Source organism: Oryx dammah, unplaced genomic scaffold (assembly GCF_014754425.2).
Source record: "Oryx dammah isolate SB20612 unplaced genomic scaffold, SCBI_Odam_1.1 HiC_scaffold_16, whole genome shotgun sequence".
Taxonomy (NCBI): Eukaryota; Metazoa; Chordata; class Mammalia; order Artiodactyla; family Bovidae; genus Oryx; species Oryx dammah.
In genome coordinates, this window is record NW_024070200.1 from 1,616,051 (window position 1) to 1,634,095 (window position 18,045).

Sequence of the window (18,045 nt, forward strand, 5' to 3'; positions counted from 1 at the left end):
CTCGGTTTCCCCCACGCCAAGGTCTCGGAGGAGCCGAGACCGCGGCGACGCACCGCCAGGGACCCACAGGCCGGCCCCCGGGGCGGGGCAGCGGCCCGGCTTCCGCAGCGCGCGCGCACCCCCCCGCCTCCCGCGAGAGCGCGGACGCGCTCGTACCTGGCCGCACTCGGGAGCGAGGCGGAGCGGGGCGGGGCCAGCACGCCCCGCCCCCGGCGCGGGCGGGCCAATCGGAGGGGGCGGTGGGCCCCGTGAGGGGCGACGCGTTGGGGGCGGGGCCTGTGGGCGCTGAGGAGAGTCCGCGAGCTGGCGGCGGGAGGCGGGCGGCCGGAGGAGGCGGCGGCGGCGGCGGCAGCCGGTCCCAGGACAGCGACGCAGCGCGCCGGCGGCCGCGACAGGGCCGGCCAGGCTCCGCAGCCCGCCGCAGCCGCCGCCTCCCCGTGAAGGCCAGAGAGCACGGCGGCGGGCGCGCGGCCTGTGAGGGCGACCGGAGCGGCGGGCACGGCGCGGCGCCGAGCGTCCTGTCAGGCGGCCGAGGGCGCCGCGGACCCGCGCCGCGATGATGCCGGTGGGTGCGGGCGGCGGCGGCGGCTTCCTCCGCGGGCGGCCGGCCAAACCTCCTTCCTCCCGCGCCTCCCGGCCCCCGGGGGCCCGCGCGAGCTCGGCGGGCCGGGCGGGAGGGGAAGGAAGTGGCCTGGCGGGCGCGCCCGGTCTCGGCGCCCCCCCCACCCCCACCGCGGGCGGGCAGGTGGGGCGGCGCCGGCTGTCAGCGCGGGCTGGGCCGGGGGTCCGGGGATCTGGGGTCCGGGGGCTGCAGCGGCGGCCGGGAGCGGGGGCCGGCGTGGTCGAGGGTCCGGGGGCGGGGGCGTCCCTGGCCGGCGCCCGCTCGGCCCCCAGCGCGGCCCTTTCCTGCCGAGCCTCCGCGGCCGGGCTGCCCGGGAGGGGAAGCCGGAGGTGGGATTGGAGCCGGTCAGTTGCCCCCTCCCCGCCCCGTCCGAGCTGGCGGGGGGTCGGGCGGCCGGGGTGTCGTTTAGCGCTCGCCCTGTTGCAGGGTCTCGCGGTGCCTCTGTCCCCCCGCCCCCCGCCTGAAATTTGCTGGTGTCGTATCTGGAGTCGGCCGTGTGGGTGCCCCCGTGTGGTGTTCCCACGCTGGAAACCCACATTTCTCCGTAGTCCTTTTCGTGATTTCTGAAATCTGTTGTATTTAGGAATTGGGGACTGGGTTTTGAGAGCCATTTTCGGCATCCGCTTTCAGCGTCCCTTCGAGAGTCGCACCTTTGGCGTTACCTGGCCTGCCGCCGCCGTTTTGAAGGTTGAGCCAGGTTCGTTTGCGGTGCGGTGCCGCCTTGTCCTGCCCTCAAGGGTGCGTTCTACTAGCAGACGGCTCGTTAGATTGCCAGGCTCCTAGCGGAGCTTTTCCTTTACCTGTCATCTAAAGAGCCGTGAGTGCTGAATTATAGTTTTTCTATTCTGGCTTTTTGTGAAGTAAATGTCTTTATTTATGAAAAAAATGAAGGGCTGGTGGTACCCAGTTGGATGTATTGGTTTTCTGAGTGCCTGTATATTAAGTACAATTCTCAAAGGCATTTGTAGTAAAGTAACAATTTAGCCTACAATTTCTACATTTGAAAATCCATTTCAGAAGGAAAGTACCGTTTCTCTGCATTTTCTGCTTGAATACTATTATTCCACCGTGCTGCACCCAAGGACATTTAGATTAGAATTTTTTTCTCCCTGATCTTTCAAATCATTTCCTGTCTCTTGGTAATCTCTTCTGCCCTTTTTGAACTGATTCCAACGCATTGCCTTTGCAGAGTCTTAAGATTTGACCTATTTGATCCTTAGATCCTTCTTTGGCATCAGAGCTTGTTGTATTTCTAAATGTTTGGTTTTAAATGAATGATTGTCTTGTAAAGAAAGAACTGGATCAGCATCAGAAGATCCAGAATCCAGTACTGGTTCTGCTACTTTTTAGCAATGTGACCTTGAACAAGTCAAGGTCTCCAAGCCTGGAATTACCTCTGAAGTAGGGATAAAAACAGAACAATACCTGAGGGCTGTCCTGAGGATCAAAAAGGATGATGTGTCCAGAAGTCCTTGTTAAACAGAATGCCATGCAGATATTTTTTATAGTTAATATGGCTCTGAATTGTCAATTTCTAATTTTAACCTCTGCAAGATAAGGGATTTGGAAATAGTTCTCTCCCTAAATCTCATTGGCTAGATTTGGAAAAGGCATTATGGTGTTTTGGAATTTTGAAACCACTTTTAGCTAAATCCTGTAATTGATACTATAGTAATGTTGAAGCACACCTATAAAGTTTTGACTGATTTCATCATTGTATGATGTTTCATGGTAAATACTCTGTTAAGGAATTTGGCTTACATTTTCCATATGATACATTCAGATGTTTTATTTCTCTGCTCCACATAATTAGCATTTCTAGTCTTTACCTTACCAGGTTTTCCTTTTCAGAGTTTGCTTGGCTGGCAGTTGGGAAGTTTCTTTGTGATACTCATAATAATCAAATACTGTTATTGAAAAACAGGCCTATTAAGTATTTAAAACATGCTGCTTTTATTTTAAAATGCCTTCTAGAAACAGATGGTATTTCTCTTAGTCCCACTTTCAAGGTCTTTACTTTTGTATTTCCTTCTTGTTCCCTAAGTATGGCTTTTAAGATTGAGTCCTTCCTCTATAAATGTAGTTGGGGTTGGTTGTAAATTTCATTGACGTTTCAAGGACATGCCATTCTTACTTGGTACTATCTTAAACTGTGCCCCCAAGATATAAATAAGATTTTTCTTTATTATATATTTGTTGTTCATCAATATCATCGTAAATCATTGAAGGAAGATCAGATCATATTTTGCAGAGTTTATAGAGTAGTACTGCCCAATAGGAATGTAATGAACCACACAGATGCAATTCAGATTTGTCTAGCAACTAGTATCATTTTTAATAGTTTATTTTATTAACTCAATATATTAAAAATATTATGACTAACATATAATCCATATGAAAAATTTACTCATGTGATACTTTACTTTTTTTTTTTGGTACTAAGATGTTGAAATCAGTGTGAATCCAGTGTAAATCCAGTGAAGTTCTATGTATATAGCACACCTCAGTTCAGACTAGGACATTTCAAGTGCTCGGTAGCACATGTAGCTAGTGGCTACTATCTTGAACAACACAGGTTTAGAGTGTATGGTATTTTACTTATTTGAGAATTGGCAATTAGTGTGTAGTGTCTGTAATAACTTTTAATTGATCAGATGATTTACTGCAGCAGCCAGCCTCTCAGCTGTTGGAAATGAGTATCTTGCCATGTTCTCATCTGACACAATAAGGTCTTTGTAGAAGTCTTCAATTTGCTTGTTACATCAAGTTTCATGACTGTCAATTTTAAACAAAGTTATATTTTGGAATTTTCTGTTATTAAAATATCATTGCATTCTAGTATGTGTGGTCATTCACCTTTTTTCAATGGATGACATTTTAAAACAGTTTCCCAGGGGGAAAAAAGGACCACAGTTTAAAGATGACTTGTTGGCTGGTCCCTAATGTCTGAACCTGAAATCATTTAGGCCATACCTAAACAACTTTGATAGAAATGAGGATTTTAATAAAAGTAGCCTGGTTCAGAGCATGAAAAGGCTGAAAAACTGCCTTGATCATTAGCATCATTCTTTTCTACAGAATGAACACTTTGCAGCTGTGGAGCTTTTTGTGCACAGGTGAAATGTATCTGGAGCATGGTGCTAAGGGTACATTTTTCTCTTCCAAAGGACTGTTGACTTGGGTAGGGGAAGTTCTGTGGCTCTGAAGTGTGTGTTATTTGTAAGAAAGGCACTCTGGTGGTAGTGTTTGGGTCAGGTTAGCAGTGGGACTCCTTACCTCCAGTAGGCACCATGCAGTGTGAGTAGTTGATTCCACTTGTTTCTGTCCTAGGAGCTCTTTCAGCATATTCACTAGGGGCTGTGGGTTTACATTAATTTGTGCTCAATATTTAGCTCTCATTAAACATTCAGTTATTTCAGGTATTCACTTTTGATGATGTAGAAAACATTTTGAGGTTCTGAAATAGATTCCTTTTGAAACCATCAGCTTTCATGTAATTGACAAAACAGTGAACTGGAAGCAGAGAGGCTAAGGTTCTAGTCCCCACTTGTAAAGTAACTCTGTGACCTTTGGACTTAAATTTCTTGAGCCTCCATTTCTTACCTGTAAAATGAGTTGGTCCTGGTCTTTTCCAAGTATTTGTGCTTGGTCTAATAGTTGATATGTGGCAGATACTTTAATGAGGGTCAATAATATTCTCATTGGCTGCATCGGAGGTTTACACAACCTGTCGCTTGTTTTGGCAGTCTTTTAGTAAATGCATTGACTGCCTAAGTTTTTTGGTATGATAGAACTGATAGAAGAAGCTCAATGGATGTTCACTATTGTTAATAATTAAGTCATTTGATCAGCTTTAATTTCTAGCCTAACTCCTTAAACAAAACACTCAGGACTGGAGAAGTTTTTTGTTTTCTTTTTTAAAATCTGGTTTCTTTGAGACAAAAATTCAAAGATACTATTACCATTTAAGATAATCAAACTATTTCTAACCTTTGGAGTGCCAAAAAGTTCACAGAAGGAAAAGGAAAGCTTCGATCACACAAAGATGCAAATATGAAAGGTTTATTATTACAGTTTTATTGAACTTAAAAATAATCTTTAGGAATAACTCTTCTGAAGGCTAAAGCATTAAGTACAGCAGTAAAGTTTTCCAGCTGTTTAACTTGCTATGATTTAATTTAGTAGTAATGAGCACTCAATGAATGGTGTTTGTCATTATGTGCTGAAACGCTGTGTTCTATGGGCCTCCCCTGGTGGCTCATTGGTAAGGAACCCACCTGCCAGTCAGGAGATGCAGGTTCGATCCATGGGTCAGGAAGATCCCCTGGAGGAGGAAATGGCACCCCACCCCAGTATTCTTCCTGAGGAATCCCGTGGGTGGGGGATCCTGGCAGGCTAAACAAGAGCAGTTGCACCCTATAGGTTTTGTGGTGATGTCTTCATTTTTATGGAGAACTGAGGCTCAGGAGGAAAAGAAACTTGGCTAAGGGCCCCCAGCTACTAAGTGGTAGAGCACTGTTTGAAAACAAACTCTCTGACTCAAAAATCTTTGCTCCTAGCCTTTGTGCCAGTCACTTACAGGAGTTTGCTATAGTCGAGGCATTTTGCTAGTGGTGCTAGTAAATTGAATTAGGCTAAATACTTTTACCTGATGCTTAGCTCAGTTGGAGCTTAATATTTTAACGGATCTCATGGTGAACCTATCTGATAAAAGACAATAGTTTTCGCCATCTTGAGTTTGGGGACGACTCTGTTTTAAACGTAAATGTAAGGCTTCCCAGGTGGCTCAGTGGTAAAGAATTGGCCTGCCAGCACAGGAGATTTAGATTCGATCCCTGGGTTAAGAACATCCCCTAGAGTAGGAAATGGCAACCCACTCCAATATTCTTGGCCGGGAAATCCCATGGACAGAGGAGCCTGGAGGGCTACAGTCCACACGGTCACAAAGAGTTGGACTTGACTGAGCGACTGAGCATGCGCAGACGTGTTAACTGTATCTCCTTTCTCAGCAAGTCTGTGTCAGTGTATATGCCTAAGAGCTACTTAGAATTCTTAGCAAGATAAAGACTTAAAGTGTCACCAGGTTGCTGTGCTGAAGTTACGTAACTGGTTGTCAGTGTGCTTTTTTGTGTGTTTGCACAGATGGGCAATAACTTCTCAGCAAAATTTCAGTGAGATTTTGATGTCTGAAAGTGCTGTTGCCATAGTTATTTCGCAAACTGTGGTTCTGAGGCTGAACAGAAGAATGGTGGTATTCAGGTTCTATTGTGACACTTTCTTGGCTTAATTGCTTTGTTTTATTTCACTGCAAAGATAGCCATATGACTGTTGTTCATACTAATTGGTAAGCAAAAGCTGCTGTTACTATATTTTGTAAAATAAAAATCTTTGCTAGATGATATCATACAGAACAATAAAAGACTAGAAAATGAGGTAGTTTTGATTAAAATTAATAAATGACATTCAGAATGTTAGTGTACGATTCAGAACAGGGTCTTGCTAGCAGTATTGTGTGTCCAGAGAAAATATTAACTGAAATTTTGACTGAATCATGCCTTATAACGTATGCTGTGATTGTAATCTTTGTAGCTCAAGCAAATGCAAAGGCCCTGTGGTAGGAGCAGGCCCAGCATACTGGAGAAACAAAGGGAGGTCTGTCTGAAGACAGAGTATGTGAGGAGCGGGGTATGTGAGGGGCAGACTGGAGGAGATGAAGTAGGAAGGTGGTGGTGGTACGTGGATGGGTTAGGATCTTACTGGGCCTTGTGTGTTACTATAAGGGCAGAGGACACGGAGAGAAATTTCCTTTGGAAGAAATGAAACAGTGGTTTACTTGTTAAACACAGTGGTTTACTTATTGCATCATAAGTCGTTCTGAATCAGTAGTCATTGCCTGGGGGACCTCGCTGTAGCAGGTAAGAGTATGGGCCCTGGCATCCACGTGGATTCTGGCATCACCAGTTGACTCTCCGACCAGTTCTCTTGTCTTTAAACTGAGGATAATAATAATAGTAACCCTCGGGTTGTTAGGATCAGTGGATTATTACAGTGAAAGTGGCCTGTTGTGTAGTCAGTGTTCAGCAAATGTTATATGTAATAAGTTAAATTTCCTTTGGGAAGCTTTCTTATCTTTGCCTTAGCCAAATACATCAGTAGAGGCATTCAACCTGGTGTGCCTTTTTTTTTTTTTTTTAAGATGTAATTCACAGACCATAAAATTCACCTTTTGATGTGTACAATTTAGAAGAAGTTCTAAGTTTATTTATAAGATGGTGTTGTAATACAATCTTTGTATTGCCTTGTTTTGTATTGTAATATAATACAACCTTTGCCACTGTCTTCTCAGAACATTTTGCCTGGTCTGCCTTTGCAGTACTTGTAGTTGCAGTCTCAAACATTTGTTTGTGTGACTGGTTAATGTCTTTTTTTGTCCTAGACTGTAATTTTCTTTGTGGCAGGAGCTTTTTACTGTCTGACCAGTGCCTGTCCCAGTGACTGGCCACATAGTTGGTGCTTGGTGACCATTTGTTGAATGAAAGAAGGTACGATGTGGAAAGTAGTGTCAGATCCCTTTGTGAAGAGGTGTGCGTGTGCTCTGATGGGGTTTGCACTTGATCCTGTGGGTGATCAGAAACCACCAAACGTTTTTAAAAAGTGGAGTGATGCAGCCAGATTTGTATGGTGGAGGGATAATTCTGAAACCAAGATTGGAGGAGTGGACCATGGAGTGAAGTGAAGTGAAAGTCGCTTAGTTGTGTCGGACTCTTTGAGACCCCATGGACTTGTCCATAGAATTCTCCAGGCCAGAATATTGGAGTGGGGAGCCTATCCCTTCTCCAGGGGATCTTCCCGACCCAAGAATTGAACCAGGGTCTCCCGCATTGCAGGCGGATTCTTTACCAGTTGAGCTGTCAGGGAGGACCATGAGGTAAGGCAAAGTAAAAAGAAACAGGAAAAACAGTTAGGAGCCCAGTTGGCACAGGTCAGACCTGACCGGAAGGTGAAGGGAAAGATTCAGGAGGAGGTAAAAGAGATCGGCTGGAGCGAGAGGGTGTGTGGGATGTGTATACATGTGAGTGTGTGTGACCAAGAGGAAGGAAGTACAGTGGCTGGAGCTGAGGATAACAGGTTTATCGCTTCAGCAGCCGGGCTTGTCTTTCCTGCGATTAAGCTAGAGAACGTGTAGAAGGAATAGGTTTAGAGGGCTGTAAGGGAATGAGTGAGGTTTATTAGGAGTGTGTTGAGCTTGAGACGTCTGCTGTATCCAGAAAGATGTTACTCTTAAAGTAAAATAAACAAGTTAAATCATTTTTCATATAGTAACTGATTTCTGGTGTCGCGTTTTTGGTATTTGCTTCCTGGGCATTTGTGGCACGCCACGTGCCTGTGGCGTTCCTAGGAGTTGTTGTTGTGCCTGATCAGCTCCACCCTGAGCCCCCACTAGACCCCCTGCCTGGGGCAGTGGCTGGCCTGGGCCTCCGCCATCTTTACGGAGTTTATACGCACTCTGTTTATAACAGTGTAATCTGTGTCTTCACATTGATTATGTTTTGCTTGTTGTTTACATTGCATGCTTATATTTCTACCTAATGGCAGTCTTGAAAATAATATCCGTAAATAACAACTAAACTCTTGAATGATCAAAATGTGAAGACAGGTGAAGTAAAATTTGATGGCTTTAGGGTTAATAGTGAAAAAGCCCAACGATAGGAACAAAGAGTTTTGTGATAGAAATACAGATGTCAAACAGGGGGCCTAGTGTTTATCAGCTCAGACTCTGGAGCCAAGACTGTCTGGTTTCAAAGTCTAGCTCCACCACTTAGCAACTCAGTGGCCTTGGACAAATTATTTCACCTCTTTGTGCCTTACTTTCCTCTTTACGATGGGTTTATTTTTTATTTATTTATTTATTTTTTATTTTACTTTACAATTCTGTATCGGTTTTGCCATACATTGACATGAATCCACCACGGGTGTACATGCGTACAGTGGGTTTAGTAGGAGTATGTTTCAGAGGCGGTTGTGAGGATTGCCAGGTGCTTAGAGCATCCTGTTAATGTAAAATAGCACTCAGTCATACCTGCTCCTCTTACGTTTTCTCCAGTAGCTGCAAGGCCTCATGGCAGAGGATCCTACGGGCACTGTACCCCACCTGGGAGAACTAGGTGGTGACTGTGAAATCTGTCCAGTTGCTAGGTCAGAGAGGGACGGTTTGCATTTCTTAGAAATGAAAGTTTGCCCTGTGTCATCGAGACCACAGCTCAGAACCAGCTGGTGTTCCCTTCACTCAGTGCTCAGTCCCTGAGTGGGAGGGCCAGCCCTTTCCTCCTGGTCTCTACCTCGTTGGCACCTTCCCAAGCACCCTGTATAAAATGCGCTTCACTTCTCTTTATCGTGCTGATGGCCACCTGCAGTCACTTGTGGAGGCTCCGTGAAAGGGGGGCTCCGTTTTCTTTTCTCACGGCAGTATCCCCAGTGTCTCTAGTCGACACTCATTAAGTGCTTGTTTACTGAAAGGCCTCAGCAGGCATTTAGGGCCAGGACTGGCATAGTCCCTGCTCTCAGTGAGCTCACAGTGGGGAACAGTCCTATAAACAGAAAGTGCCATTCTGGGAGACAAAGATTGTATGAGTGGCAGAGTGCAAGCTGCGGCGGGGTGCAGTAGTGAGAGGAGTCTTCTTGCCCTTGGGATGTCAGGAGAGTTTTCGCAGAGGAGGTGACATGTGAGTGGAGTTGAGAAGGATGAGGAAGAAGGGATAGAGGGGGTGGGCAAGGGATTTAGATAGAGGCCCAGTTTTGTGGGCTTCTCTTGTGGCTCAGCTGGTAAAGAATCCGCCTGCAGTGTGGGAGACCTGGGTTCGATCCCTGGGTTGGGAAGATCCCTGGAGAAGGGAAAGGCTCCCCACTCCAGTATTCTGGCCTGGAGAATTCCATGGAAGGGTCGCAAAGAGTCAAAGATACTACTGAGCGACTTTGACTTCACATTTTCAGGGCACTGAGATCTGAATTGGTGTGGTGTGTTGAGGGGAATTGCCTAGAGCGTAAGGCCTGATGCAGCGGGGGGCTGGGCAGGTAGGCGGGTGAGGTCAGATTCCGAGGACCTTGTGTGACCTGCAGATAAGTTTGAACTTCATCCTGAGAAACATGCAACTGCTGAAGTTTGTTTGTTTTTTAATTGTGTTAAAATATACATAAAATTTACCATTTTAGCCATTTAAAAGTATACAGTTCTGTCCCATTTAAGTTCATTCACGTTGTTCAGCAGCCATCACCACCATCCATCTTCAGAATATTTTCATCTCAAATTGAAACTGTTGCAGGATTTTAAGCAGAGTTGTTTAAGTGAAAGTTGTCGTTAAGTGTCTGGAATCCATGAGAAGAGTCTGTGGGATAGTTGATACAGGAAAGGTCTCTGAGCACTCAAAGCAGTTGTCAAAGAGTCATGCATTGAAGGCGGCTTGCAGAAGACCCTCCTCAGCCCTCACTTACCCTTGACTCTAACATGTTGCACAGTTTTAATTTACCTAGCTTTTAAATCTTCATAGAGGCTATAGTCAAGGTTGCTGGAGGGGTGTAACTATGAGCAGACAGACTGCTGGAAACCACAGAAAGAAACAGCTTTAAGAAACCTCAAGGTTGTGGCCTGAGGGTGGGCATCCTGACCTCAGTCACCACCAAAGACAGCATGATGACAGTTTACAGACTACACACAGGGTGGTGGTTAAAGTCCTCATGATGACTGACTCATCAAGAAAAGGGTGAATAGCATCAGTAACATAGACATCAGTTGGACACATTTAGATGAACTCTCTCCAGTAGCAACATAAGGTGAGCCACAAGTGCAGTTTAAAAATCTTCTGGTAGCCACATAAAAAAGTGGAAAGAAATGAGTGAAACTAATTTTAATAATATATTTTATTTAACTCACTGTATCCAAAAATTATTTAAACATGCAGTTCATATTAAAACGTGATTAGTGAGGTGTTTTATGCTCTTTTCTCATACTAAGCCTCTCAAATTCCAGAACATATTGTATTCATATAGCACATCTGACTTTGGACTCGCCATGTTTCAAGTTCTCGAAAGCCGCGTGTGCTGGTGGCCACGAATGGACAGAACCATTTCAGATTTGGGGCTCAGACAAAAGGGCTAGAGCCTCAGCTATTCAGAGAATGCTACCATTCATAAGAATTAATTCCTCGAGGATTATACATGGCTGGTGTTTTATTGTAGCAGTTTTCATTAACTGATTTTTGCTTTTATGTTTGAAAAACTGTTGAGAGACAGTGTAACGCAGTAGTTAAAGAGCACGGATTTGGGAATGACTGGGTTTGAATCTCAGCTATTTGATTTCCTACCTGTTTGATCTTGGGCAAGTTACCTAATCTCTCTGCGTCTTATTGTCCTCATCTGTAAAATGGAGGTCATAGAAGTACCTACCTTATTAGGTTTTGTAAAGATTAAATGAATTGTTAATATGTAAAGAACCTATAACAGTGGCTGGTGTATAACAATCACTATAGATGTGTGCTTTTATCCCCCACGTGTTTGGTATCTCCAAAATGTTAAATGATCTTAATTCAGTAGACTTAAAAGACATTTTTGCTTTAAAGATTGCTTCGATAGGTATTTTCACAGATGAAAACAGGTTAAATTGTAATTTTGTGAGGATATGTTCTAACTGATGTCTTTGGGTAAATAACTTTGTTTGCTGCAACATTGAGGGTGCAAACAACCACAGAAATAGTATAATTAATAATTAAAGGATTTAGGATTATGAACAAAATAGGAAAATTTGAAAGGATGATTTTATCAGTATTTAATTACTAGTACTGTTAGACTTCCTGGGGGCTCAGATGGTAAAAAGTTTGTCTACAGTGCAGGAGACCCAGGTTTGATCCCTGGGTTGGGAAGATCCTCTGGAGAAGGCAATGGCAACCACTCCAGTACTCTTGCCTGGAAAATCCCACGGACGGAGGAGCATGGTAGGCTACAGTCCATGGGGTCGCAAAGAGTCGGACAGGACTGAGCGACTTCACTTTCACTGTTATAATTAAACTACTCTCTCTCAGAAATACTGTATCAGCCCTACTATGTCTGAGAAGACTACCTAGTTCTAACTTATTTCCTTTGGTATATTCAGCACTGAATTATTTTGAGAGTTTCATCTTCTACTCTTATTTGCAAATAAAATATAAAAGAATAGCAAAAGTAAAACCAAAATATAAAAAGATCACTGTTTAGCATGTCAAAGATGTTTAAGAGGAGGTCCTTTATCACCTTTAAGAGTGAAATATGACTGGAAACATAACCAGATTCGGGTGTGGCTATTTAAATGTCAGGTTTTTGGCACAGAAGAGAGAAGTACCTAATGGCGATTTAATCATGGCCATTTTCATCTGCCATTGATTGGTGGTCTGTGGAACAGTTAAGCAGACTCTCTGCTTAGAACGTAATCTCCATACACAAAAATAAACTTAAAATGGATTAAAGACCTAAATGTAAGGCTGGATACTATAAAACTCTTGGCAGAAAATGCAGGCAGAACACTCTCTTGATGTAAATCACAGAAAGATCTTTTTTCATCCACCTCTGAGAGTAATGAAAATAAAACAAAAATAAACAAATGGGGTGGACTTCCCAGGTGGCAAAGTGGTAAAGAATGCCAATGCAAGAAATGTGGTTTCTGTCCCTGGGTCGGGAAGATCCCCTGGAGAAGGAAATGGCAACCCACTTCAGTACTCTTGCCTGGGAAATCCCATGGAGAGAGGAGCCTGGTGGGCTACACAGCCCATGGCGTTGCAAAGGGTTGGACATGGCAGAGCACCTTACCACACACATACAGACACATGGGACCTTATTAAACTCAGGAGCTTTTGCCCAACTGTGGAGCCCATGAAAACCCACAGAATGGGAGAAAATAGTTGTAGTCAGAGTGACCAACGGGATGAAAATACACAAACAGCTCATGCTCAAAGTAAAAAAAACAACTCAATTAAATGGGCAGACCTAAATAGACATTTCTCTAAACAAGACATCCAAATGGCCTAGAGGCACAAGAACAGATAGATGCTCGACATCACTCATTATTAGAGAAGTGCAGATCAGACCTGTAATGAGGTATCAGCTCACACTGGTCAGAAAGGCCGTCATCAAAAGATCTACAAACAGTAAGTTGGGGAGAAGGTGTGGAGGAAGGGACCCTCCTACACCGTTGATGGGAATGTACACTGGTACAGCCACCATGGAGAACAGTGTGGAGGTTCCTTAGAAAACTAAAAACACCTACCATAACCTTCAGTCCCACTCCTGGGCATATATCTGGAAAGAACCATAATTCGAAAGGATACATACCCCACCGTGTTCACTGCAGCACTGTTTACAATAGCCAGGACTTGGAAACAACCCACATGTGCATCAGTAGAGGAGTGGGTAGGGAAGATGTGGTGCACAGATACAGTGGGATATCTCTCAGCCATAAAAAAGAAGAAAATCATGCCATTCTCAGCAACGTGGATGGACCTGGACATTGTCACACCGAGTGAAGTCAGACAGACACCATATGATATTGCTTATATGCGGAATTTAAGGAAATGGTACAAGTTTACAAATTTACAGAACGAAAGTTGAGTCAAGATGTAGAGAACAAACTTGTGGTTACGGCGGGGGGCGGGGAAGGTGATAAATTGGAAGATTGGAATTGACATATATACACTGCTATATAGACAGCAGGTCTTTAATAAGAACCTGTTGAATACCACAGAGAACTCTAGTCAATACTCTGTAATGACCTACGTGAAAATAGAATCCAAAAAGGATGGTTATGTATTTATGTATAACTGACTCACTTTGTTGTGCAGCAGATGCTGACACAGTGTTGTAAATCAGCTGCATTTCAATAACCTGGAGGAGACGGCAGCCCACTCCAGCATTCTTGCCTGGAAAATCCCATGGAGAGAGGAGCCTGCTGGGCTGCAGTCCCTGAGGTCACAAAGAGCCGGGTGCGACTGAGCGTGCACTCCAGTTAAAGAAATGGGGAAAGAACCAATAATAAAGAAGAATAAAGAACCAGTCATCTGCCCGCCTCCTGCCTCCTACAGGCATTCCCACTCCCGTCATGGCTGACTCCTTCAGTCTCAAGCCTACACGTTGCTTCCTTCGGCAGGTCTTTGCAGAGCTGGCATCCAGACCCGGCAGTCCTCCTGTGGGTCTCGCGGCACACTGCAGTTTTCCACTGGAGTTTCCTGGTATCTCTGTCTCAGCTCCAGGTTCTGTGAGGGGGCAGTGTTGACAGGGTGTGCTCAGCGCCTTGTTGGTCTCAGTGAAATACTCGTGAATGAATGAATGAGTGAATGATCCTGTAAGTGTGTCCAGTTTATGTTATATATGTTGTCAGCCTTTGCTTTACACACGGTTTTTGTTTTATGTGTCTTATTACACTGCAGTGTCTTGTCATAAAACAAACTCGGGAGTCTAATTTTAATCTACTTATATGGTTATTTGCCTCTAGAATTGAACAGATCCTCAAATATTGTTAACAGTGAATACCTCATGGTCCAGTGGGTTTCTGGTAGGAGTCCTCCTGTAGAATTGCTGATAAGCAGATATGAAGGCTTATATGAGGTAATTGAAAGGGACTTCAGTCGCTCAGTTGTGTCCGACTCTTTGCCACCCCATGAACCGTAGCACGCCAGGCCTCCCTGTCCATCACCAACTCCTAGAGTCCACCCAAACCCATGTCCATTGAGTCGGTGATGCCATCCAACGATCTCATCCTCTGTCATCTTCTCCTCCTGCCCTCAATCTTTCCCAGCATCAGGGTCTTTTCAAATGAGTCAGCTCTTTGCATCAGGTGGCCAAAGTATTGGAGTTTCAGCTTCAACATCAGTCCTTCCAATGAACACCCAGGACTGATCTCTTTTAGGATGGACTGGTTGGATCTCCTTGCAGCCCAAGGGACTCTCAAGAGTCTTCTCCAACACCACAGTTCAAAAGCATCAGTTCTTCGGTGCTCAGCTTTCTTTATAGTCCAACTCTCACATCCATACATGACCCCTGGAAAAACCATAGCCTTGACTAGACAGACCTTTGTTGACAAAGTAATGTCTCTGCTTTTGAATATGCTATCTAGGTTGGTCATAACTTTTCTTCCAAGGAGCAAGCATCTTTTAATTTCATGGCTGCAGTCACCATCTGCAGTGATTTTGGAGCCCAGAAAAATAAAGTCAGCCACTGTTTCCTCTGTTTCCCCATCTATTTCCCATGAAGTGATGGGACCAGATGCCATGATCTTCATTTTCTGAATGTTGAGCTTTAAGCCAACTTTTTCACTCTCCTCTTTCACTTTCATCAAGAGGCTCTTTAGTTCTTCACTTTCTGCCATAAGGGTGGTGTCTTCTGCATATCTGAGGTTAATGGTATTTCTCGTGGCAATCTTGATTCCACCTTGTGCTTCATCCAGCCCAGCGTTTCTCACGATGTACTCTGCATATAAGTTAAATAAGCAGGGTGACAATATACAGCCTTGACGTATTCCTTTTCCTATTTGGAACCAGTCTGTTGTTCCATGTCCAGTTCGAACTGTTGCTTCCTGACCTGCATGTAGGTTTCTCAAGAGGCAGGTCAGGTGGTCTGGTATTCCCATCTCTTTCAGAATTTTCCACAGTTTACTGTCATCCACACAGTCAAAGGCTTTGGCATAGTCAGTAAAGCAGAAATAGATGTTTTTCTGGAACTCTCTTGCTTTTTCGATGATCCAGCAGATGTTGGCAATTTGATCTCTGGTTCCTCTGCCTTTTCTAAAACCAGCTTGAACATCTGGAAGTTCACGGTTCACGTATTGGTGAAGCCTGTCTTGGAGAATTTTGAGCATTACTTTACTAGCGTGTGAGATGAGTGCAATTGTACGGTAGTTTGAGCGTTCTTTGGCATTCCCAGAGAAAGGCAATGCCAAAGAAAGCTCAAACTGAGAGGAAAGGTGGGCTGTTTTTATATCGGTGATAGCAGCCACTTATGCTGTCAGTAGTCAAGTCAAAGTAGCTGAGTCCCATGACTAAATGTAATGGAAAATTGTCTTTTGTGTTTGTTTTGCCAGCTTTTTGTTATGCAGAACTGTCATTAAAGCCTCTTAATCTGCAGCTCTATGGTTAGTGATGCAATACAATAGTCAGTGAGGTGTTGGCTAATATTCAGAGAAGTGTGATGCTAGAGGTTGCCAAGGTCAGAATTCTGCACCACTGAAGAGTCAAGACCGCAAACTTAGGAGCAGTAATTTTTTGGAGGCTCAAATGCACATTTAGATTTTTATATTAAATAAAATTTCACTGCCTTCTTATCTTGCCATCTCCCTTCCTGAGTGGTACGTAGCAAACTCTCCTTTAAGTGCCTTTCCTTTTATTTTGAAATTTTCAACTTCTTGTAGGTTGAAGCCTTATTAGTTTGTCATAAAACTGTGGATTACTCTCTCCATTACTATGAAGTGAGCAGGAGTCCAGGATGAATAACTGCTAAGGTCCTTTCTAGTGCCAGCTTCTTGCGGTGTTGTGATAGTTGAACAGAGGGGTCTGCACGCGAAAGCCCTCTCAGGGAAGTTCCTAGAGAAGCAGGTGGGCTCTGAGCTTGCATTGCATCTGAATTCTGAGGCGGAGAGGGGCCAAGTGGCCCAGCCGAGAACAGGAGGCAGTTCTCTTCTGGGCGGGAGAGCTGTACTTTCAGCAGGTACGTTCGTGCCTCCGTGATGCGCCAGGGCCCTGTGCAGGGTAAGAATGGCATGGGAGGGAAGGTAAACGTGGCACCAGAAAACTGACATTCAGCGGCTATTTATACAAGCGTGTGCTAACTTTGATTATATGCCAATGCAGTGCTGGGCATTGGAGACTTAAAGACACTAATTCACTGTCTTGAAAGGGGTTGTAGTCTGGTTGACAGAAACATTCAAAACAGGTGTCCTGTGGGACCCAGTGTTTGAGAACACAGGCTTTGGAATCAGGTAGGCTTGGGTCTAGCCCTGTCCCTGCCACTTACTGTGTGACCTTAAGTCACATACCTGTCAGAGCTTTATCTGCTCATCTGAAAGTAACAGCGCCTCTCGCTCAATCAATTCTGCTGTGGCCATAGGGAGAAACAATATATAGCCTTTTTTAAAAAGAGGCAGAACTGTGTAAATTGTGGGAAAATGCCTCAAATGAATTGTTGGTGGAAAACCGATTTTCTATTTAATGTGGTCTCACTGAGAAAAAGAAGAGTTTTGTGGTGAAGAGAAAGGTCTGCAAGGGTATATGAAGTGAAGTGAAGTGAAGTTGCTCAATCGTGTCCGACTCTTTGCGACCCCATGGACAGTAGCCAGCCAGGCTCCTCTGTCCATGGGATTTTCCAGGCAAGAATACTGGAGTGGGGTGCTATTTCCTTCTCCAGGGCATCTTCCCGACTCAGGGATCGAACCCCGGTCTCCCGCACTGCAGGCAGACCCTTTACCATCTGAGCCGCAAAGGTATATACCAGCTGTTTAAAAGTGTGAGTCATTAGGGGAACCATCTTTTTTATATCTGTTGTTAGATTAAAGAAGATTACATGTGTGTTAATTTACCACCTAAAAAATAAGAATAATGGCAAAAAGCAAAACCTCTTCCCCAGGATGTGTGGCAGGACTGAACGGTATCATGCGCAGAGAGTGCTCAGGCGAGGTCCAGCGCATGGCGAGTGTCGGTCAGGAGGCGGGCGTCACCACTGTTGCTGGACAGAGTGGCCAAGGCAGAGGATGGCAGAACCCTTGAAGGCTGAAGCTGGGTTCTGTGGCTTGAATTTCCAAGATTAGCTGATGCCTTGACTGTGGGATCTTGGTTGTGTGTGGGGGTCCTTGATTGTCCCCTGAGGCCCAGATCTGGGGAGGAGGATCCTTGTGGTCCTGAAAGAGGAGGACCTTCAGAGGGGTCAAGTGTGCTAAGCCCACGTGAAGACCTCTCCACGCCTGTTTCTCTTTTTTGAGGATAAGAACAGTGCCTGCCTCATCTTGAAGGGAAGGAGAAAGGTGGCCTGCCAAGCTATGATAGTTATCCTGAAAGAGACCAGGGAGCCTCAAGGGCCTTGTGGCTTTCGATGTCATCCCTGGTTTTAGATTCCGACCTTGAGCAATATAATCCTCTCTGGACACTGCTCCTCCTCCCATTGAATGGGGGTGAAGCTCCTGCCGCTCTCACTGACATGGCATAAATGGTTCTTTTCCTTGTTTCTGTTGGATGAGGGTGGATACAAATTTTTTTGAGGTAGGATTGATGAGTCATCTTATAAGGCTTACTTTTTACCTGCTGGTGAAGTAGGTAGTTGGAATGAATCTTCACTTATATATATATATATATATCTGTTTCTGTAGTTTTTGTTTTCTCTTTAGTCCTGATTTTTAAAATACTTGCTGCTTCGTGGAACTC

The 18,045-nt window shown here is 44.7% G+C and overlaps 1 protein-coding gene across 2 annotated transcripts in view; it reads left to right on the plus strand.

Moving 5' to 3' along the window:
* Nucleotides 1-355: 355 nt before the first annotated feature.
* PPP1R13B (protein phosphatase 1 regulatory subunit 13B) overlaps nt 356-18,045 on the plus strand; it is a 74,323-nt gene continuing 56,633 nt past the window's right edge. The window contains exon 1 of one of the 2 annotated variants that reach the window (XM_040256827.1): nt 356-565. In XM_040256827.1, the coding sequence (XP_040112761.1) occupies nt 557-565 (9 nt within the window). In that variant the 5' untranslated portion in view covers nt 356-556. Of the gene's footprint in view, nt 566-6,877; nt 7,165-18,045 lie in introns of those variants that run through there. The other variant, XM_040256828.1, reaches the window with a different exon arrangement.